Raw genomic sequence first — 24,485 nt, forward strand, 5'->3', positions numbered from 1 at the left:
ATGCGATAATTACTTTGTGCATCAAACTATTATTTCTGTAGTTTGGAAGACAGAATCTTCTGTGTGAACGTTTCTAAGCCTACTTGATTCAAGAAAGTTCATTGCAGGTGGAAGAAAAATTTCAGAACAAACTTAACTCCCCAAATCGCAGAAAACAGGGCTCAGAGAGGTGACAGCAGTACTAGTTCCAGCAGGGTTGGCATCAAGCCTGCTTGCCCATACAGGTGCAAAGTTAGTACTAATGGTATGAGAAAGGGCACTGTCATTGCTGTCATGGTCACAGAGGGGTCATTTCTGTGGAGTGTAAGTGCTGAAAAGCCAGCCAGTGCTTGACACGCCTAGAGATGATGCTTCCAGCCATTCCCCATTCAGTCATGAAAGAAGCCTGAACCAGTAGGATTAAGTAAAAGGCTCTTTCCCCGTGGGAAGCAGTGAATTCATGGGCTCTTCAGTAAATGTAACTACCACATCAATATAGAACACCATATAAGTCATGCTGTAGGGGTCTGTGGATCAGCCACATGGTAAGGACTGCCATGGCGTACTCAAGACTGGCTCTTTCAGTTTTTGCTAGCTTACAACAATGAACTGAGACACTCTTAGAGAAGATACCTCCCCTAAAGACTCCAGGCAGGTTCACAGAGATACGAATCGCTAACTCTGCAATGGTCCAACCCAAGGTGAAGACAAGGGTAGGAAATGAGTTATCAGAAATTCAATACTGAACCAGGATACACTCAGCAATGGCAGTTTACTGTAGATAACGGGCTGTAGTGATGGTGCAGGCTGCCACCATCATAGGGAATTGCTATGGGAATGACTGTGAGAATGCCTACACAAAAAAAGAAAATTGATAGATAACTTGTTAAAGAATACATAAAAAGAGGTTGAAAGCCAAACCATTACCAGATCAGCCATTATCAGTCAGCAATCAGAATGGGCCACAGGGCAAAAATGCTTCTGTCTACTTTTCATTACTCTTTGTCTTGGTCTACAAAACAGAAGTATGAAAACTGTACTTTCAGGCTTTGCTGTTGTAAATTCAGACTTACTCAGTTGAATTAGACCGTGGCCTAAATCTTTTGCCTCTGACTTTCTTTCTGTTTCCTCCTATATTACCTGAAAGAAATCAAAGGATAAATACAGGTGGTAAAATATCTTGAAACCAACCTATATTCCATTCCAAACTGTATATTCTCTTTGCATCCCCGACAAGTCACTAGCTATGACCATTTAAAAGCCATAAGTCAGTCTCTTTTGAATTACGTCAGACTGGGAAAACTTAATATTTAGGTGATCTTCCACTACTTTCTGTTGCAACTGTACAGAGCTGAAAACTATTTAGTTTCAGCATTCACTTGAAAAAAATCACTTCAAGAAAAAAAGATACTGCATAATAAAAATCATGAAAGCTGGCAAAAGTGAAAGGACCTCTTGAACTCTTTCATGTTTACTCACATTGGAGAAATAGCAGAAATTAGATCCAATTTTTATGTGATAAAGCTTGTGTGGGGCACTGCTAAATCCTAACTCCAGGTTAGCAATAGGCAAAATTTTAAGGAGTCATGCTGCTCTCCTAAGATTACCTAAGCATTCAGAGAGCAGCAATGGCTTCCACTGTGACCAGTACAAAGGTTCACACTTACCTTGCCAAGAATTACTCCTAGGCCTCCCATTTTCACAAATGTCTGAAATATGCTTTGTGTCTGGTATCCTTTCACTCCAGGAATGAGATAATCCATTTGACCTGGAATAGGAGGGCTCAGATGCAGTTACTGTTACGGGTGTATCCTCAACACAAATGCTAGCTCAGCTGTTCAGAGACAGCCACATTGCCAAAGTCAGTGTCATAACACAGCCTAAGGTCTGTCTGCACTAGCAAAACTGGTCAGAATAGATGGCTTATTTCTTAAGAAGTTTTGCTTAAAAGATGTATTTCTGTGCTTTGTAAAAGTCTGAACACTCTTGTGTTTTTCCATCTCTGCTCTCCACACAGTGCGGGCATCTGACAAATGCTCTTCAGTTTCCAGAAGATAAGGCTAATCACAGGCACACTGAAGTAAGCTCAGGGCTTTATTAATGCTTTATTAATTCAAACTTATATGAAATATAGAAGATCTGAGAACTGACAGATCCACTGAGAGATTCGGTAATCATTTTCTCCTCCTAAGCATCCTCAGGTCCAGGAGTGGCTTGCTACGTACTGCCTTTGCTGTCTGCTATTTCACAACAACAAGAATTATTATAAATTTATACTTTTAAATCTTTGAATGCCTGTGAATACTAACTAACGCTTCACAGGTTTTTCCAGCAAGGAAAAGCCCAGGAGGCTGATATCTCAGTCATGTGAACACCTGTGAAGAGATGCCATCAATGTTTCCATCCAGAGCAAATCACAGCCCACTTGAAATAATGCAGGAAATAGTCCCTGGGCATTGAAATGGTAGCACTGTGACAGGTCCAGCACAATGTTAATGGAATATTTTTCAGGTTTGCTTTTTTGGACTTGACAGTAGCACAAAGTATCTGAACTGGTGGCAGGCAACAAAAAACCTCTCTAGTACAGACAGACCTTAGAAATCATTAGCTTTTCAGAACAAATAATAAACAAAACACATGAAAGAAATGGAGTGTGAAACAAAGATACAGGACAAAAGATGAAACACCTTGAATGACATTCATTTTAAAACAAGTATTTTTCTTAGCTGGAATGCAAGCCTGCTTACACAAACCTATACAAAAATCTGCTTTTCCAAGACTTCTTTTTTCAAAATTTTCAAAACACCCACACGAGAAAAGATTCTCCAACACAAACACTGTACCATTTAAAGTTAATTTTTGCTCCTGGAAACAAGTAACAACTCATAAATCTAAAAAGCTGAATTTAAAAATTGGAAATAATTAATTACATACTACCACTGTTTTCTTAATAACATATTTATTAGACACATGGAATTAAGTTGCACATAGTTTCAAGCCGATATACCTCATGGCACTGCAAATGTACCCCTTCCATATATTTCTCCTTATTTTCTTCAAAAACAGCACAAAGAGAATGGCTTTGTCAACTGCACATGGAGCTACTGACTGCTCACTGAGACAAGAACTGAGATTGCAGTTGACTTACAAAGCGGTTCAAGAATGTCTATCTCTGAAAAGACATTCACAGCTTCTTATAAATTGTTTTACAATGCTGGCCGAAGATTTTCTTAATTAAAGCATCTCTGACTACAGAGGGACTTAAAACATCATAACCTCAGGACCTCAGCAATTATAGAGGACTCACAATGTTTTTTAATGAATTTTCCATTTTTAAATACTTACTTTTTGTAAATAGAGCAATAGCAGAATAAGTGAAATCTGTGAAACAGTGGAAAAATCTAATGCCCTCTTTGGTTACTCATAGCAGCAAGCAAGAAACTACAGAAAGTCGTTGCGGAATCATTTTTAAGATAACTCTTGGCAGCCATTTAGTACATTAGTTCAGTAAGTGAAAGTGGAATAAAATGTAAGTACCATCATCCTTACTATGAGACAGCAAGGATAGTATTCAGAAGTCTAGGTCAACTTAGTGAATTAATCACACCAACAAATAAAGGTATAAAAAGAATTTACATTTAGTATTATTGAAGCAAGACATTGTTCCTTTTCTTTGATTACATGACAAAGATGATAAAAAGTGTTTTTAACTTAAATATTTTTTATTCAGCAATTATTACTGTAGTCTACTTGAAAGCAATTTTCAAGCAGGAAAATGATGAAAATTGGACTGCGCAAATTTGGTTTCCATTGGAAAACATGTTTATTCTGGCCTAATTGTAATAATTAGTAGCTCAGGACACGTGAGAAAAATCAGTAATCAAAGCACAAAGGATGCTAACCGTAACATTCCACAAAGAAAGAAGAAAGAATCAAACCTGCTGCAAAACAATGAAATGTTCTGACTAATGGAATAATGGGTGATGGAACAGGTAGAAATCTGAAAATGCGACAGAAAAGCAGACCTCTTCTTAGAACTAGATGCAGAGTTTGTGCTGACTCCAGGAGGCATGTCGCTATAGAAAGAGTCGGCCTCTCCGGGCTTTTTTACATAATCTCCCTGGGGTATTTGTCTGAAGCATAACAAACATCGGAGAGTCAGAGAACATGGCAGGCATGAGCACGCAGACAAATGCACACAGATATCAGTTTTAAGGAAAGAGACAAGGATCGTGACCCTCGAGGAAACCTGTTAAACACATACATTCAATCTATAAGAAGTAATTCAACTACCCAAGAGAAAACTTCTGCATATTTCTGACAGTTCAGGAAAGGGAATGATGTGGTTTTAAGAGGGAAAAGCAAGGAGCACTTCACTGATAAATTCTGATCACTGTTTTTAAAGTTGGTGGCTCTTGGGATGGTGGATACCTAAGCTCAGACATTTCAAGGTCTCATTGTGAGGGCTGTGAAGGGCACCCCTGGCAGAATGCAAGCCTGAGTCAAAGAGGAGTTCAGGAAAAGCGAGAGTGTTTTTCCCTCTGGATGATTACTGAGATAGATGCCTTCTTTTCCGTTTTTGTGACTGCTACTGAATTCAAAAATAACAATAATGAGTTGTTTAAACTTCAGGAGGAAAAAGATCTCCAGTTCACTGATTATCCTCATGTCCAAAGGAATTTATGCCAGCGCCAGTGCTTCTCAGCTACTACTGATCACCACTACAGATTCAGTCTGCTGAGACATATAAAAGTAATGCCATACAAATTTCAGAACAGTTCATCCTTTTCTACTGCCAGAGGTGTGGTTTTGGTCCACAAAACAATGCGTTAGGAATTCTCAATCAAGTTATGCCACTTTTGTTCAGGCAGTAAATTGATTGCCAGCTGAAAAACTCCAATCTCAATATTCCAGTTACAGTTCCACCAAGCCAGAAAATACAAATTGCTCATCTGAAAGCTGGCTACATCATAATACCAGCAGTTCAATTATCCCTGCACTGTCCAAGGATTTTTGGCTTCAGTTTTCCCCTATCAAGATGCACATTTATCAGAAGATTGATTCATCCTCAGATTATGTCCAACTCCAGACTGGAACTGGTGTCTCTTCATTCCGGATTTGAATTTATAATGGTCCTGAAGTATTTGAAATATGAAATCACTAATGTACCACTGTACTTGCATGTTATTTCTCTAACAGTTCTTGAGTTCCCATTCTTCAGCCACTACACCTTTTCAGTACTGACAGAGTATGCACAGTTCTGCTCCCCAGGGCTCCTCTAGCAAAGTGCTCTCTCACTGCCTGGTCAGAAATAGCTGCTCCCATACATCCACCTTATCCCACAGACAGAATCCTTGCTAATTCACTCCTTTTGTGACTTTCCAGTTCATTGTTTCACTTAGCACTATCAAATACTATTCCTTTAGTAATGCCTCTTTAAGTAATATCTCAATGTCTTGTTTTCATCTTTATTTAAGGACTAACAATAAACAATTTTTAAAAAAGAGACGCTGAGGTAGATGCCTGTTTTTAACGCTTGTGGGGCACTCTGTGTACATATCCAAAATAATTCTATTTAGAATAGACAGTTCCACAGAATAGTTCTACAAACTTCATTTTCTTCATGAAGTATCTCCATCCCTCCATCACCTCCAAAAGCTGTAACCTATACTGGTTTCTCTCTGTTCATGCCCACAGACATAGCTGCAAACTGACCACATCCTTAGGAAATGTGAAAAACATGAGATTCTCTAGCATTCCAGTGCTATTCACAGGGGGTAGTCTCTTCCCATACTTAGAGGTCCCTTCTGTCCTCTGCCAACAACAGAATAACTCAAAGGCTACGTATGTGTTTGTGGATGCAACATTCACCACTTAGCACCACCAAACTGCCAAATTCTTCCTTCCTTGTGCCTGGTGACATTTCCTACCTGCCAGTCCAACCATAATGCTTGCTTTGACTTCTTCTAGTCACTGTTTCTGTCTTCTCTCTGAGCTTGTTGTGCACAACATAAAGCTACCAGCACTTTGCAGAGTTTTTCTGCTTTTTGTATTTTAAGTCTGGCAGAGAAAGCACTACACAAGCAGAGGAGGAGGAGAACAACCACAACAGGTAGCAGCAACACACAAAGCAACAGCTTGGATCAGGGGCTGGTAACACGGGCAGAAAACAGGAGAATTTGAGAAAATGTTTCATCTGCAGAGGCCTGTGAGAAGCAGCAGATCTCCTTCCCAGATTGCTTTGTGAAGCAGATGATGGTGGTCTTCTGGGAGCTGAACCCCAAATCACTGTTTGAGTTCCGGCCACCAACTTCAAGTGTAAAAGCTGAGGCCTCTTCTGAAGCTGGTGCCATGATTTGGCTACAAATACATCAGCAGGGTGGCTGTAGGGAATGGGCTCTCCTTTCACACACTGATTTAATTGCACAGTACTTTGCATTAATTGCAAAGAAGCACTGGAAATGAATTTGTCTCAGAAGGCTCCTAAATATTGTGTGAATATTAATTATTCAATCCTCAGATCTCAAGGATAATTTCATCCCTAATAGCAGATTTTCAGCCTTTTACTGGAAATACTCTCCTGTTTTCCTAAAATGCTCTAAGAAGTAAACATTACTTTTGCTAACGAGTCCAGTGAAATTGAGATTTCAAGCAATGTGTACAGAATCAACATTAATTTTATATATTCAAGTAAATATTTTTTAAAATATGACAATTCATCACCCCTATATTTTCTTTGCAGCATGTAAATGAGCAAGAAAAGATATTTTCAGAATTTTCTAGAAATACATTGCATTACTTTTATCACATACCTCTGTCTTCTGTAGTTTCTTTCCATAAAAAAAGAAGAGAAAGAAATATGTTTACATTATCAGTATGCAGGTACACGTAGACAGTAAAACATACACAGAAGGGAAATTTTGCTCAAAATTTTTCAACAAAATCCAGTTCTGAAATAAACATCATCATAAACAAGAATAAACAAGGAAAAACACTCATGTTGACGGAAGACGTCAGCACTGACCTGAAGTGCCCTTCATGACAATTTTCAGTCTATTCACTGCGGTGCTGCTGATGAATGGTGCCCTTTTGCCCTCCACTTCCAAAAGCGAATCTCTCTGGCTAACCTCCAAACTAGCCCTTAACTTCTGGAGCTGTACTCAGCATAGAAGCTCAGATTTTCAAATACCTCCAGCAGCTAACGTTGAACTATCATGGCAGCATAACCTGTCCTTTTACTATCCTAATCCTCTGAGCTTTTTTTCCAAAAAAAGCCTCTTTCCTTATGTATTCCTGGCTGCCCTCAGCCTACCTCAGAGTAATGCTGGGGCAGGGGACATGCCAACTTGTAATGCCAAACCAAGGGGCTGTGTCCTGGCCACAGCACTGCCTGCAGTGCAACTTGCCTCAAGAGCGCACGGAGGAAGGACTCTGACAGTCACTCTCACTCAAACACCAGTGGCTAAACAAGCACCTGACTTTTTGTAATGTATGCAAAAGAACTGCACTTTTCTGGTTTTAAAAGAAATTCACAAAAGGAGAAATACTGAAAAAGAGCAATCAGATTAAAACAATCCACTTTGACCTTCAGTGAGCAGAGTACTTACAGTTCTACATCAGGAAAGAAGTCACAACTTATTTACACACTGCAGGTCTTTCTCACAAAAAAAATACGTTTGAATTGATTTGGGGTTAAGCTGACTGAAGACAAATATCTGTTTAGGGAGACCTAAGGCTTTACTGTCCGAAGGCAAATCTTTCTAAATTTATTCTGTCATTAGGAAAGATTTGTAAATCAATCAGACTGTAATCTGGCATTTCCTTAGTTAGATGCAGTAAAATTACAATCTGGCCATTTCCAATAATAAGGAAAAAAAAAAAAAGAAAAAAGAAAAAAAATCTTTCAAACCTGGACCAAACCCTCCAAAAGCAAAATCACATATGCATATAAGAATCCTCTGAGAAATGCTAACACTACAAAAAATGATACTGTACAAATATAATCAAATCTGGATTTCTTCAGATGATGTTTGAATTGTTTCTATCACAACGTAGCCAATTATCAGATTAAATAAGCATATTTTAACTAAATTAAGAAGAATACAATTTACTTACTTGTAACCCCACGCAGTTATCCCTAAAACGAGAGCCAATACTAAAATGGTGCCAGCAATTGCCCCTATTATTATGTTTGTGCTAACAACACCTAGAAACACAAGAAAGGGGAAAACAAAATGCACTTTCAGGATAAAATATACAAGAACAGTAAATTCACCATCTCTCAAAAACCTGCTTGAACAACTTGCACTCAGATGACTAATTGTAACCAGCAATGCCATCTTGAAGTATAACACGGCCATCCAAAGCTCTTTTGTATATCAAACTTTGAGTTCTATCTGCTTCACGTAACTGAATGCTTGCTACTTGGAAAAGTTGTGCCAGGTATACCAACATAATGTCATCAATACTAAACCACTATATTGCAATCACATCACCTGTCTAGTAAACAAATACTTACATTGGAATAAAATGGACTTTTTGTTTAAAACTTCCTCATTGCTGAATAAAGTAAAAAAGACCAGAAATGGCATTCTGGGAGACAGTAAAACTGCCCCACAGAGCAATTCCTAATGACTATATAAAACATTTACACTCTCATTTTTCTCCAATTTATCTTCTTGTATGCAAGTCTCAAGAGGAATAAAACTCTCACTCAAAAAAATGTAAAAGACTAAAATTTTGTGTCAACAATCTGCATGTTTCCATGTAATAAAAAATTGACTCTACAAACAAAAATGACATGTAAGAAACTATATCTTTCCACCAGGATACAAAAACAAGTCAATTTTTGTTTGTCCTAACCAATCAATCACTTAATCAGGTCACTGAAATGTCTGGGGCAAGCAAAGCACAACTAGATGCACTGGTGACAGTCACAAGTGCTGCACCAAATACTCATGAATGGCACTGACAGTGAGTGCTTCTGCTGAACAAAGAAGAAAGGGGATGAGGCTCCTACCGGTGCATCGTGTTGCATGCTGGCGGGAAGAGTCAGAGAGCTAGTTTTGCTTAATGAAACTTCCTCAAATCCAAGCTTTACTAATTTTTGTTAAAAAATTATAACTACATACCTTTGTTGATGGCATCTTTATAAAAAAATACATCATCTTTGATTCGAGAACTGCAGTCATCTCCTCCCCAGAATCGGTCACAGACACACTTTATTTCATTGCTACAAACCTGCAGCCAAAAGTGCCATTCAGAATCAAATAATAAAATTAATCTATTCCCATAATTAAACTACAGAATAGGTACAGTTAGATGTGCCAACTTTAACTGCCTGCAAAATTTTGCGTAACGTTTTTAATATACTGCAATTTTTAATTTATGTATTAGATATAAATATATTAAACGCATCATTACTCTTTATATATGTATTATATTGTAATATATTATGTAATATATCACATAGTGGGAGATACTGAGTACATTAATAGATTTTTAATTCAATGTATATTTAATAGAGCCATCTAAAATTGCTTTAGGAGACTCAATTATTTTTTTAATATGAAGTAGTGGTTAATTTCAGATAATAAAGGGAGTTCTCATACAGTGCAGGAGACAAAAGGCATTAAGAGAGAACAGTTCCTTTGATCTCAGCCAAGCCACAGGGACCTGGACACTCTTTCAAACTGCATGAGGGACAAAGAGATTTGCCAGGGCCACAGCAAAACCATAGGCTCTGCACTGACCAAAGACACTGACCATGAGAGCCGGGAGCCAGTTCACTACTCCATTTTCTGGTGGGAATTAACTCTCAGCCAACAAAATCAAATGACTTTATGAATTTCATTGGCTGTTGACACAACAGAAGTAATTAAAGAGAGCATTTGGAAGAACATAGCCCCTCCTTTCTAAGAAATGGGCAACAAAACCTTTATATCCTTCTGAATGCTGCCCAAGGAAATACCAAGCAAGTTAGCTCAAGTGATGGCTGGTAAGATTTTTGTAAAATTAATATCTACTTACTGTGATGCTTAGACTGCAGCACATTATGTTCACTGATAAGTCTCCTTCAGTATAGACTTCTAGAGTCACGCTGCTGGCTTCATGCAAGGTCTAGCTACTCTGCTACACAATACTGTATACTTAGCCAGAACGGACAAGAGGAATGAAGAGAATAAGAACATACACCGTGTCCTGAACAGATCTGGGTGTCTGTGGTGCCCGGGCAGGTGCTGAAGTTGAAGGATTCGATGGGGAGGCAGCGATGGTCAAGGCACACCATATTTGGCCCACATGGCGTCCCATTCTCCACATAGCCCAGGTCCGTCTCCTCATCAAGCTTCACATGCCCACCACTATAAGACAAGCAGGAAGATCCCCAGAGACTTGTGCTTTTACCAGACACCCAAGAAAGTGCTCTGGGCTGCTACCTTCATTTCTGTCTGCATTATGCAATGCACAGGACCAGGGAAGAGTATGCACTAGCTAATTTAACTCACCAGCCCCAGTGTGAAGCAAAGCAAAATGGAGTATATCTACATCAAAGAATATAATGATGAAAACAACATTTTTCTTGCATAAGAGCTTGTGTTGTAAGAAACACTGAATTTAGTTATGCAGGACTTTATTTCATCTTGCTGTGAGAACATACCAGGTCTGTAACTGGTATTAAACTAACATATGGCAATGCATTAAGCTGCCAGTTAGCTTTAGCAGTGCAGCAAATGTCTAAGTATTTTCAGCAAACTAAACATGCTACAAATATTAAAGAATGTAGTTTTGAGAGGCCAGAGAAGAGCATTATCTCTCTATTGGCAAAACTGACAGCTACACAAAGGGGTCTGCAAAACAGCTGTGCTCTCCATACACAGTAAAGTTTCAGAAGGTTAAAAAGTTTGAGCTGGAATAATGATTACTTCTTAATGGGACACTTTTTTTTTTTTTTTGTAAACAGTTCTCCACTTCAGAATGAGAAACATCCTTTTCCAGGCAAGATGTATATTGACAGCCCTATTTTCAGGATTTCCAATTACCTGCAAGAGTAGACTTTACCAAACTGCAAGACCGATGAAGTGATTTCACCATCAAGTTCTCCAAGTCTGGGCACACTAGATATGTTTGAGCACAGAAGGTATCCACAAAGCACATCCCTGCATTGAGAGAATAAACAGATACTCACAAAAAAGAAAATTCAAGAAAAATGCATGATCAAAAATGTGTTTTTCTTCACTTGCTTTTGCAACATATTTGTTATTCTTGCTTTTTTCTCACTGACAGAACTGCCATAAATAATGTCCTATTTCCCACAAAAATTATTCTCCTGAGAATGAGGCTTTTTTGTGATGTATTATCAACAATGCCCTGCAAATGAAGAACTGTCAAGAACAAACCACATCAAATTGATTTAATATCCTATTAAGGTTCAACAGCTGTCCCATGGAGAAGCAGTAGAAGTGGTCTCTGACATATGTTAAGGAATTAGAGACACAACTTTCAAAGCGACTTTAAACTTGTATGCAGGGACTTGCACATTGTCAGACTAGGAGGGTAAGGCCTTTCTCATGTTAATGCATATTTTTCACTTTGGAGTTTGTGAAGGAACAAAAGTAAGGTTACCACATCTGCACAGAGAGCTGGGAAAGGATCTATAAGCAGAATTAGAATGAAAAAAGAGGACATGCTTCTGCTCAGAGGTCTCTTCATGCAACCTTGGGAACTGAAGAAGGGATAAAAATCCCACACCAGCTGTTTTTAAATGGATCAACTTACTGTTTATTGCACTGTATCCAAGAGTCCTTGTCTCTTCCACAGTTTCCTTTCTCAGTCCCTTCAATATTCAACTTCTCATAGCAGTACCTGTCAGCAGCTGACACTTCTGAAACAGAAACAAATCTCTTCTCAGGTGATAAAGACTTTGAAAAGCCAAGCCCTGGGAAATAGGGATGCGCCATGATAGTAAATAGAGCTTTCCAATCTGTCAAATGCAGTATCATGGTCTGCAGATGTGCTTTGGAACTCTGCAAGATATTCTTAATAAGAACTGAAAATTGTTGACAGGATTCTTTTAAAATTTTTGTTATAATTGACCAATTTTATTGACTCAAAATGTCCAGAAGCCACTGAAATTAGTCAATAAATGTCATTATAGGTTCCCTAGGTTGTTAATAAGAAGTTAAATGTAAAACTTCAGTCTCATACAAGTAAGGTAATCAATACTAGATCAAGAGCTGAAAAAGAGGAGGGAAAAACAAAATGAGGGGGAGAAAGGAGTGAGGTGGAGGGAGGAGGTGTTCTGTGTCTCTTTTCAAAGCTAACCAGCAAAGCTTGCTTAGGAAGCACCACATTCAGCACAAATACCAAAGGTTTAATATCCTTATAGTACATGCCAGAGGTTTAGAAGGGAGATGCTCCCCTGAAACCTCCAGGTGAATTGTTACCATCCAAGTAATCCTGCGGTTTAGCATAGGCTTTCCAAAGCCATCAGTACTTTTGAGCCAAACTCTAAAACAAATTTAAACTCAACTTTCTGTGCCATGCATAAGGATCTCATCTTCAGCAATGCCTGCATTCCTATAATCTCCCAACATAATGAAGCCATTCAAAGAGCTTTTGTCCTGTCAAAGGTTCTTTGTAAACATACCACTGAAACTGTTGCAGTCTGCATGCTATTAATATAAATATGTAACATGTCTGATGTCCAAGAGAGATATTATATGTGACCACGTAGAAATTACTGTATGCTTTCAACACAATTGAGTATGTAAATGGCACCTTTTTGTACTGCAATGCAACCTAATTCCTTATTTCCCAATCATAAAATGATCAAACCTCTCTTACAGTTAGAGCACTGCCAATCAAACATAAGGCAGTAGAAAATATCTGCTATAGCAATAGAAAAATAACTACAGATATGCTGTGTTTGGTGAGATGATATACATTACCATCCAGACCAAAAGAATCACTCATTTTTCCCTTCTTGCATGTGTGGTTCTTGCACATATGCAGGTTTGTTTGAACTGCCAAAGCTTTAACTGAATGATAGCTAAATACACACTTTGCTTGACAAAAGTAATCTGCACAGCCAGTGGGCATCATTTCAGGAAGCCTTGTCTTCAAAGAGAGACATGCAGTCCACATGCTGGACTGTGCTCTTCTTACTGAGTGTCCACTGCAATTTCTTTGATCTTTCCTACGTTTTAGAATAGGCCACAGCTCTGCCTGATGAATAGCTTATGCCACAAAAAGGAGCAGAGGATGTGTTATTTGGAGAAGTAGGTGATGTAGTCAGCACTAGAACATCAACAGAAAAAAAAACATGGAACTAAGAAAGAAACAAACGTGAAGTTAAAAACAAGCTTAAAGTTAAGTTTAAAACTGAGTTTGAAGTTCTAGGAGTACCAAAATTACTCAAAAGAAAAACTAAAATTCAAGCGCAAAAATCAAAATGGAGCAGAGTTCTGGATCACAGCATGCAGTCCTGGTTGTTTTCAATGGGTCTGAGCATTCATTTTCCCATAATTTTTTCTCAGGAAAACTACTTTTCAAGCCACATGAATGATAACCAACTTAGAAACTTTATTATTTACTCACTTTCACCCCAGATATATTTACACTGTCGGTCTCTGGTTTTACATCTTCCTCCAAAGCAAATGCCCTAAAAAGAAAGAAAATATATACAAACAACTTCAAATAATTTGCTTATCAAACAAAAAAAAGCATTTGCAAAATAAACAGACTTGCTATGTTTTCTAGCAAGTCAAGTAATATGATCCTACTTAAATGCTTAGCTCCAAAATATGACCAGCACCCAAAAAACAGGAATTTGATGACACTGTCCAAGGTGAATTCCAAAGTTCTTAAATCAAGCTCTATAAGATATAATCCATAAAACCATTAAGAACATAAAAGAAATTGAAATAATTACCTGCCTGTTATCACATGAATATCCATCCATTTTATGAATATTGGGAGAACACTATAGGGAGAGAAAATAACTAATAGATCATTCAGAAATGCTTGGAAACAAAAACAACAAGTGGCATATAGAATATTATCTCATTTTCATATTTTCCTTCTGAGCTTACACCAGTTTTAATAACAATTTTTATACACTGTATCATACAAAAAAGTAACACTCATATTGACCAAGATACAACAGGCATTTTTTTCATTTCTGGGGTATAAGACCTAAAAATTACCTGACTGGAGTTTCCCGTGCAGTTCTCTGCAATATCACAATCATTCACTGCTTCTCGACACAGAACACCCTTAGGTTCAAACTGAAAAAAAGGACACAAAATCAGTATCTTGGTTTCTCCATGTTATGCCTTAAATGCAATACCTTCTTCACATTTTAACTAAAATAAAGAATGGGAAATAGTAAGGTTCTGAATGAGGGGGGAAGGCTTTCCTTCCCCTGGCAGGCATTGCACCATCTGAGCCACAGACTGTTTGCAGGTGTGAGTGGCACTGCTCCCTGAGCCATCACCTCACCCCCAGGTGATGAGAGCTGCCATGGGCCCCAGGGACCTGTCACACCAACACTGCAGGGGCATTATTCTGGCCAGGGCCTCCACATGTCTGTGACTTTTTTTGTTTTAATAAAACACAGAGGGAGAGATACTGATATTTGCGAATTCCTTTAAGACCTAGAAGACTATAATGCCCTAAAAATTATCATCATGGTTATTACAAATTACAAAAATTTCTGCTGCAGAACAGAAACTATTCATAAATATACAGAATTAGGTATGATTTGACACCAATTTCTAATTGAATGGGGATTTAAGAATGAAAAACGAACAAGTGACCTAACAAACACATTTACAATCTGATTAAAGACTGTGCCACTGACCTGCAAAAGCAGGAAGGCATCCCATAAGGGCAACCATTGGTGCCTCTGGTCATGGACGTATTTCAGATCTCTTATTTTGCCTGGAAGCCTGAGCTAACCAGTTCATTCTACAGCTGCATGGCTTTCTGCTGCGTGTGCACACACATTTTGTTTGGGACAACTGCTAACTCTATGGCTGTTGTGAACAAGTATGTGACAGTGCAAAGACAAGACTCTAGCACTTTCTCAACCTTAAGTTTAGGTTTACCCACTTGTCTCTGGAAAGATGCAGACAGCAATGCTGTCAGAGATACTATGAGATGCTGGGATGTACACCCACCATGTTTTGTTTGCAATCCCTTTTCTACTCCTGCTTTCAGGTAGAGTTCAGCAGGAAAAGGTAACCTCTCAAGATTGGGTACTGCTAGTAAAAAGTCCTTTGAGTTGTCCTGATTAATAGTTCCTAGGGATGTAAGTTTTACAGAATTCTTCCTTTCTGCTCACGCTCCCTGCTCTTTACATAGACAAGCCCTTATCTCATTTGCAGAAATAATGTAGGTACACAAAAGCTTAATTCTTTTTCTAATATTCTTCAGTGTGGCGCCCATGTGACTTGGATACTTGAACAAAATCCACCCACACTGGCAATCTGCTGATTTTTTTTTATATTACATTAAAAAAAAGGAATGTCCTTAGGCAAATGTGATCTGTTCCAGCCTAATCTGTGCATTTTCTTTTTACCATTAGGATGAGCACAATCAAGAATGTGGTCTGCAGTTAATAATGATCCTCCTGAGGAAATGAAACCCTCAAATGATGAAGATAAAAATATCACACATAGTACACCACCATGGTGTTAGCATCATTAATAATAATTGTCATTATTATTAAATGAGCATCAACAACTATTTGAAGTGAAATTTGTCTGGGCTCCCTTGCAGCCAAGACCTGGCTAGATCTCTTTTATTATTTACGGATGTATCAGGAAGAATATCTTGCAGTTTATGTAGGACTCGATTTGTTTTATGCAATGGGATTTCAGTCAGCACAAACGAGAGGGGACTGATAGCTAAGTGAAGTTGAAATGAGGTGTCTTTTAGATTAACATTTCTGAACACTGCTGCTAGCTCTTTTGACTTTTTTAAATCACATCTCTCAGGCCATTCGTGGTACGATTTTCCCATTCAGCCTCACAAATACAGAACAACACAGCAGGCATTATGGGAGCGGCCCCTAAGTAAGCCTGTGCACGTATTATTTCAGCCTGATTCTGAAACCAGAAGGCTTTGGTTCTTCTCCACTTCTAATCATACTCTCAAACTGAAGAAGCCAAGCCTAAAACACAGCAAAAAGCCCTGGACAAATCATTTTCCAGCCTGTTTTAAGAAGAGACAAGAAGTACAGATGCTGTGGTGCCTGTATCACTGCCAGGATGATGCCCTTACCCGGCACTTCCGACAGCAGAGCCCGTTGCTGCACTGGGAGCCTGCTGTCAGCGTGCAGGTATTGCAGCACTCTCCTCCTTCGCTGGCACACTCCTGAGGAACACAGACATTTGTAGCAGAACATTCAAGAAAAACAGATGAGCCCCATATTTCTCACATTCTTTCTTAGCATGCTACCTATCTATTGACATCTGTCTATGGACAGATTCTTCACCAGGCTGCTAGGCACCTGGAGGCAGAAGAGAGCTTGCACTGTGAAGTATGAAATTGCTGCTTGCTATGCAGTATAGGAAATCATTTTCCTAATTCCACAATGTTGCTCATCAAGTTCTGAAATTGTAGCACTGACCAGGTTATACTTCATTTTTAAGGACTGTCTTTGCATAGGTAGCTATTTTTATTACTCTTCAGAACTGAAGTGGTGATAAAACATTTCTGTTTTATAGCTGGCCTATGTTGTGCCAAACATGATGAAAAAATGTGAGAAGTGAAGAATTTTTTTTGCCTCGGGACCTTAGCACTGCATGTCTTCTTCCACTTAACCCCGAGCAGTGATGGGCAGCTAGAGGACCTTGCTGCTAATTTAAAGCACATTGCACTTACTGCCGCTGTCCCACAGTCGCACTCTTCTCCGTCTTCCACAAAGCCATTGCCACATTCTGGAGGATCCAGAAGCTGCAGGGCATAATCAGAAATTGAAGAGAATCACTGTCATATTTATTCCACAACTGTCGTTTTTTCAGCTAACATTCCAAATGCGTTAACCAAAACAAGGTGCCAAACTGAGAGAGAAGCAGAAACAATACAAATGAAACGTGCAGAGACCAAACAACATCTAACTCAGCAGTTACACTGAGTTACATGGTGTGTTCTGTGTCAGACCATCGTTTTTACAGCAGATTCAGTCTGAGCAGAAGTCATAATTAAAAACAAAAGGTGTGACAGTAAAAGACAACTTGTGAAACAACTCCACATTATCACAACAGGAGTTGTAACTCAATTATTCTGGAATCATATGCCCCGGCTTGAATCCTGCAATATACCTTCAGAAAGGATAACCATGAAGTCATTTGAGGCCAGATGGCTCAGAAATGCAGGGAAAGGGGAGAGGCTGGGATTTTTCACCAGTTTTTGCAACAGTTGGTTGTTATTTCCTTTTCTTTTCAACTATCACAGTTGGGAATTTGCAACATGTGATACAGGCAGATAAGTGAAGCTGCTAAGACTTCTTCCCTTCCTTTTCCATTCAGTCTCCCCACCAAACTAACACTTAAAATGTAAAAATCTGCATGTTTGTAGTAGCACTGTCCTTTCCCACCCCTCAGCCCTCCCCCCAAAAAGAAAGAAATTTTTCCTTTTGAGCATAAGAAAACATCATTGTGGCTTTTATTACATGAAGGAGAAGGTATAGAAGTGCATTACCAAGTTAGTTTAAATTAGAGTTCATCTCTTAAACAAGGATCATTCTAGAAACCACCCTGCTCGAGAGCCACCTGCACAAACACACTGCTGGTGGTGTACAGTGGTTCTCTGGCTGCTGCTTCTCTGCAGCCCACAGGATGGAGCATCACCCTGCAGCCGCCTCGGTGCCACAAACCAGCCCACCATCTGCGGCACATGCTGGCAGCTACTGTTAGATCCCCCACTGAAATGGAAATTTGACTGCAATATGCAATTACATTACATATAAGCAAGCAATTATCTGTCACGATTATTGAAGAGTTGTTTTAAACTGCTCGTTTCTTATTTTTCCAGATATCTTAACTTCTTCGGCATCTCTAACTGCGCTGCTCAATACAGACAAGCAGATGGCACAAAGAGAGGAACCCAGCGTAAGACATTTTCCAGTTTCCTGCAGCACACTGGCACCACTAAACGTGAAATAAAAGAACAAAAACTGGAAGCAAATTGCATAACTTATCCCCAAAAGACACTATATAATTCATCTAATTGCTTGAAAAGAGCTTATGGTCAATCTGCTCCTGGAGTTGATTTTGGCAATCACAGCTGATCTCACAACAGAGCACTGTTGAATGCTGCATTTTGACACATCTCATGTTTCTTGAAAACCACAAGTTGGTGTTTCACCACCCTTACTAGGAAGCACGTGTGCTTGGCAGCCTTGTGAAGTAGACAGACATCCACTGTTTATAACCTCAACACAACCCGAACAGCAATACAGAAAGAGTCTAAATCACCCTGGCTTCTGCATCTGACTTTCACATTTTCATATGCCACTAGAAAAAATTGCAAATGCCAGTAATCTAAATTGAGATCAGAGTAATTGTGTTTTTCAGAGTGACAGATGGGTAAATGAACGCAATCACTAAAGCAAGCCCAAGTAAGAAAGCATTACACTATGGAAACAATCCACTCAGCAAAGTAATAAAATGATCAGCATTACTCTCTGTCTGCAATAAACTTGGAAAAAACAAACTTTTGAAATGCAGGAACATTTTAAAGAATGAGAAACCTTGCAACTTCTTCCTCAATTACAGTGCTTTCTCCTTACTTTTCTATGTCATTCCATGAAAAGGAGATAACATTTCAGAGATAAGCACACAGTTTATCCAGATGTACCCCAGAACTGACTTTCTTTTTGCATTGTGGCCACCTCAGCCACCAAGTCAATTTTTCCATGCGGTACTGTCTTTCTGCCTTAGCCTCTTTCATCTGCTTTTTTAAAATACAGCCATTAAATAGGGGATAATATTAATTATACGTAGAAAAGACTCAAGATTACAATTAATTTACACATTAACATGCGCTTCAGTAAACGGAGCAGATCTATACTGAAACCCTGCTGCAAATCCTACATCGTAGAACTGCTTACATCTTGGCTGCAGTTTCCTTAGCCCTGCTTTGCATTTATTTCCCTGAAATGTCTCAGTTCATCATTTTGTAGTCTTCGCACGCACCCTGTGAATAAAGCTGTTTAGCTGGTAAAAAATTCAGACACAAGAGGCAAAGAAAAGGAGATATTCCCCACTACATTTGATTTCCAGTACTCATGCAGCAAGACCTCCAATTTCATTCTTAACAGGCAAATATGGAGGGGATGTATCAGCCATTCAGGCAGCCCTGATGCTTGTGCAGCTCCCTCCCAGCAGCTCCATCGCATCTGCTCCCTGCTTCTCAGGGCTCACTCTGTTGCTCTGCCTCTTCCAGTATTAAAAAAATTAGTCCCAGTTTTCAAAATCGTTTCTGAAAGTCACTGTGAAAACTGTTCCCTCTTCCCAAGAGGACAACTACCACAACCACCTGTAAGCAATCGTGGTTGCATAGCTGTGCTCCCCCTACTGCAGAGTGTCTAGATCTTGGAACAGATGTGAAAGAAAACTATTCTTCATCTTCCAAGGATTCTTGCCCAAAGACACCAGTCTTTCACTCTTCTTGATTTCATCTAAGTTATAATTCTCAAAGAAAAAATACTCAAGAATAAGGTGATTCTTACCTTGGTTGGCTTATTGAAAAGGCAAGCTCCACCTCCATTGTTTAAAAATTCGTGATACTCTTCAATATCACACTTGGAGAACTTGCTTGGTAGATAATACCTACAAAGAAATAAGTGCTTTTTATAGTACATTTTCTTTCTTCAAAATAAGAGGAGGACAAGTGTAATATATTTTAGAAAAGCTGCTAAAAATACACTGTTCAGAATCAGACGGAAGATATTTGCTTGCAACATTCTTTAAATTTTAAATAATTTTAGTAAATGAGAAACATCTTTCAACAATTACACAGAGCTCATGTAAAGTGAGAAGACAAAAAGTTTCCACTAAGTTATTTTATGCCAAATATCATAAATCCAAACAGTCACTGTGTGATTCTCACAGACATGACCACTTCCACTACAGGGCCTGTTTCAGAAATACAGTTATTTCTTCCCGTACATTCTGCAGTGGACAACAGCTGCCTTTCTCACACGTGGCCCTTTTAAAGATTGCTTGTAGTTCACTCCTCTCTTAGTTGAAATTGCTCTCTTGGCCCACTGATTTTTTTATATAATACAGTTATGCCATGTTTAAATGTGCTTCTAGCAAACATCAGCTAACATTTTAGCTTCCTTCTCTCTTGTGCCCCATGGAATGGATTTCATTTGAGTACCGATTGCCAATCTGAGTTGCACTTAATACCAATCTGAGCTTTAACCAATGCAAAAAGACTTTGAATTGCTCCTTTCCACAGGGAAAGAGTTCTTCCTAAGGTGACTTAAGTGATCTTTATGTTTAGGTCCTATGCTAAGTACCTATGCTTCAAACAGATTTTGGAGTCTCAAAGGCTTCTTAGTATCAGTTCAGTACTAGATAAAACAAAATATTAGCAGAAGTACATCATAAAATAATCCTGCATTGCCAACAATGATAATCTGCAAAACATAATTGTTCTTTACAGTCTCTAGTGTTTATGATTTAGATCTAAAGACTGCAGAGAATGTGGAATTCGCATTGTTCAATAATAAGCTATGAGTGCATATATTTGTCGTATGCCTAATTATTTTAAAGGTTCAGACTTCAAATAAAGAATTTAAAGGCCATTAGATAAGGAAGCTTTTTTTTTTTTTAGACGAATCAAGAATGTCTCCCCATATTGGCTTTCTGTCATATTGAAAATCAGAAAAATCTTACACAGTTTGCTTTTAGGTACACAAAGTGAAAAAAAGGCACACATTGATATTTTCAGTATTTTGAATGAAATATGCTTTATATTGTTCAAAATAGTTCTTGCCACAAAGCAACTGTGAAATTTGCAAGTGAGATCAAAATTGCTTTAAAAATTTGGAGTACTATCTGTATCTCATAATAGAATCTTGTTTAATTTATATGCATGAAGACAGGTCTGTAATATGGAGAATTAAGTTCTGAATACACGTACTAGGAAGCATCATCAATTTCAGCTAACAGCAGAAATTTACAAATTCAGTAGTCCTCACATAAAATCTCTTCAGTGACTATTTTATGTGAGCATGAGAATATCAAACCTCCCATGGGAGCATTTTTTCTAGCATTACCATATAAATTGTAGGATGAAAAATGAAAGACTGCAGTAGAAGTAATAAAAATGAGACATGGGCAAGGAATTTGAGCACAGTATTTTAGGAATTTTGATGTGTCTTTGTTTCCACAATTCAGCAGCAAACTCATGAAAGAAAAGAAGTGAAACATGGTTCTGCTCCTCTGCAGAACCTGGCTTGGCTGCTGAGCTTCTGAGCACTGCAAGTGAAACCAGTTGTTACTAAAAATCCTTATATCCTCTCATTAAGTTACTTATTCACATATTTATAAGTGTCTATTCTAAGTATATTTTGTAGGTAATAGTTTGCTTTCTGAAAAATAAAATAATTCACAGAAAAAATTCCACTGAAATGCAAAATACAAACATTTTCATGCTTTTTCTTTATGGCACTGTATGCAGGACATGACCTCCCTCCAGCAAATGTCTTACCCTGTGTCTCCCATTATGCATCCAGACCAGGTGTCCTCACATTTACACTCACCTGACAACAAAGTAAAATTTACATCTTGAATCTTGAGAGTCCAAAGTACATTTCTTATCACAAAAATCACATTGGAATCAATTCTATTGCAGTTTTAAATATAAATTGAAAAGAATCATTTGTTCTTTTATTGCACACTTTAATTTAAGTGTGTCAGTGCACACTGAGCTTTCTTTCAAAATCTATGCATGATTCTTTGTAATCCTGCACCTTGAAAACATGCTCTATGTTTTTTTCCTTCCCTTAAGTGAAGTCAGAGGAAACTGCAGTCAGCCTCCAGCACTTGCATATCACAAGGCAGATCTGCCACCTTCTCCCATGTCATTATATTTGATTCCCAAATTTTCAGTGTCAATAAGAGAATCAATAGGACCCAGCAATTTTACTATTTTCCCCTTTTCCTTACAGCAGTTTAATAACATGCAGCTAGAAAATGAATACTGAATATGTAAGTAGCACAGAGCATCCTACGTGTTGGAGTATTTTTCAAAATAAAATTATGTGTACTGCAATAACTTTTGCTTGCAGATGTACCTCTGCATTATGTACTGTCTCTACAACGTCTGAAAACAAAATCCATGAAAACATTTATGTTAGTCAATATAGTAATTATGTTTTTAAACGTAAGGCTTTCAGCGCAATGAATTGTCATATGCCACTTAAAAAAGCACAGTACTAATTTTGCTTAGTGAAAGTAGGGAGGAAGAGCTGCTTGTGGGGATGGAGGATTGATGAATTAAAGCACTGCAGGTTAACAGGCTATTAGGAAGTTGAAACTCAAGGTTACAAATAGTAGATAAATGGCAGCAGCAGAGTGATAAATACAGGAGATTTGGGTAATATAGAAGAGGAATTCATTTAAGGCAGACAGGGAAAGAGATGCGTTGCCAAATCCATCCTTCGTAACAGGACTGAGGGGGCTAATCATCATCCCTGGGTCTAATAATGTCTGTCTCTCTACCTCCGCACTGCAGCATAGCAGCCATTCAGTTTGTGGGTGTTACATCAATCTCCCTGAAATGAATGGTGATAGACACCTTTTTAATTTATTTTTAACAAAATGATGGCACCAGTGCTACCAACAATTAGGGCAGGGGGAAACTGTGACATTTAAATAGAGGTAAACCAATGGTAGTGTCTCCTCATTTTATTAGAAGTAACAGTATTCCAACATTGTAAGAAACATTACAAAAGAACATATCAGAGAGACACTGGTAAGATTCTCTTGTTAAGATCTTCTCTTGAGAGGAGGTGAAAAAGCATACAAACTTACCACTTATTAGTTTTCTTCTGTCTGAGAAAATGCCAATATTTTGAGCCAATGTCTGTGCCAGGGTAACTGCCATTAAGTCAGGCTTTCCAAACTGAAAGAAGTAAGTAAGGTAGGAAGAGTAATCAGTTAGGTACACGTATCTCTCTCCATACTCAGCACTGCTGAGGCTGCACTTCAAGCATTGTGTTCAGTTTTGGGCTCCTCACTACAACAAAGAAATTGAGGCCCTGGAGTGTGTCCAGACAGAGAATGGCAAGAAAGCTGGAGAGGAGTCTGGAGCACAAGTCTTGTGAGGAGCAGCTGAGGGAGCTGGGATTGTTCAGTCCGGAGAAGAGGAGGCTCAGGGGTGACTTTATTGCTCTCTACAACCACCTGAAATGAGGCTGTGGCAAGGTTGTAGTTGGCCTCTTCTCCTAGATAACTAGTGTTAAGACAAGAGGTAATGGCCTTAGGTTCTCCAGGAGAAGCTCAGTTTGATGTTAGGAAAAATTTCTTCTCAGAAAGAGGGGTAATGCATTGGAGCAGGTTACCCAGGAAAGTGGTGGAATTACTGTCCCTAGAGGTGTTCAAGAAACGTGCAGATGTGGCACTGAAGGACATGGTTTAGTGGGCCTGATGGTAATGGGTTGACAATTGGACTTGGTGATCTTAGAATCATTAAGGTTGAAAATTACCACTATGTTTCTATAATCTCAGGCACAGCCAAAGCTTTTTTCATTTAAAGGCAATAAAAGGCAAAATGAGTTTCACAATGTTAAAGTAATTACTTCAGAGGAAATAGAAAATGAACATGTGAGGAAGACTAAACGCTGGCTTACAAATAAGTTAAGAAAGTCTGCTTCTTTTTTGTTACTGTAGTCACAAGTATGAATGACAGAATATTGCAAAAATTACACTGTTGGAAAGTGCATTTGAGCCCATGTCCAACTTTATTCATGTTCTGTTCTTCATTAAGACTTCCCTTCCACAGAGCAGTGCTAAGGCTCTGCATCAGCAAAGCAGCAGCAAGATATTTTGAGGAACTGCACTGATAAATTCCCTGCAGACAAATTTCCACCACTTTTCATCCACCCCAGTACCCACACCTACCTCATTCACACCTCCGCCTTTAAGCAAGGAGCAGATTCCACCAGTGTGAGCTACACCACTTCGACTGCTCTGAAATCGACTCCCCCTTTGACAAAAAGGAACATAAAAGAAAGTTTACCCTGCTCATCCCACAAATTTTGCACCTACCCATCCTAGTATTTATCTTATTTTCAAATGAGAAATGAGCAAATGTCAGGTCCCATCACTATGTTGAAAAGTTATGCAAAAATAAAATGAGAATCACAGATAACACTCATAAAACTCATATGACAGACAGTCTCCAGAAAAATTTAACCATCTTCCCTCCTCATTCTCACATTACCTAATATAAGAAAGCGTAAGACAAGATTTCCTATCTCACCA

General features: G+C 38.6%; 1 protein-coding gene across 2 annotated transcripts in view; it reads right to left on the minus strand.

Annotated features, from left to right (window-relative positions):
* ADAM22 (ADAM metallopeptidase domain 22) overlaps nucleotides 1-24,485 on the minus strand; it is a 61,133-nt gene that overhangs the window by 19,525 nt on the left and 17,123 nt on the right. For both annotated transcript variants that reach the window (XM_042888742.1, XM_042888741.1), the window contains exons 8-25: nucleotides 24,123-24,207; nucleotides 23,034-23,124; nucleotides 21,709-21,760; nucleotides 19,718-19,817; nucleotides 16,867-16,938; nucleotides 16,264-16,356; nucleotides 14,184-14,264; nucleotides 13,910-13,960; nucleotides 13,576-13,639; nucleotides 11,755-11,860; nucleotides 11,019-11,135; nucleotides 10,172-10,340; nucleotides 9,111-9,219; nucleotides 8,095-8,185; nucleotides 6,792-6,809; nucleotides 3,918-4,112; nucleotides 1,647-1,747; nucleotides 1,053-1,119 (exon numbers count right to left, since the gene is read on the minus strand). In XM_042888742.1, coding sequence (XP_042744676.1) covers nucleotides 1,053-1,119; nucleotides 1,647-1,747; nucleotides 3,918-4,112; nucleotides 6,792-6,809; nucleotides 8,095-8,185; nucleotides 9,111-9,219; nucleotides 10,172-10,340; nucleotides 11,019-11,135; nucleotides 11,755-11,860; nucleotides 13,576-13,639; nucleotides 13,910-13,960; nucleotides 14,184-14,264; nucleotides 16,264-16,356; nucleotides 16,867-16,938; nucleotides 19,718-19,817; nucleotides 21,709-21,760; nucleotides 23,034-23,124; nucleotides 24,123-24,207 — 1,662 coding nt within the window. The remainder of the gene's footprint in view (nucleotides 1-1,052; nucleotides 1,120-1,646; nucleotides 1,748-3,917; nucleotides 4,113-6,791; nucleotides 6,810-8,094; nucleotides 8,186-9,110; nucleotides 9,220-10,171; nucleotides 10,341-11,018; nucleotides 11,136-11,754; nucleotides 11,861-13,575; nucleotides 13,640-13,909; nucleotides 13,961-14,183; nucleotides 14,265-16,263; nucleotides 16,357-16,866; nucleotides 16,939-19,717; nucleotides 19,818-21,708; nucleotides 21,761-23,033; nucleotides 23,125-24,122; nucleotides 24,208-24,485) is intronic.

The sequence above is a fragment of the Lagopus leucura genome, unplaced genomic scaffold (assembly GCF_019238085.1).
Source record: "Lagopus leucura isolate 7727_CA_CO unplaced genomic scaffold, USGS_WTPT01 Super-Scaffold_100157, whole genome shotgun sequence".
NCBI classification, from domain to species: Eukaryota; Metazoa; Chordata; class Aves; order Galliformes; family Phasianidae; genus Lagopus; species Lagopus leucura.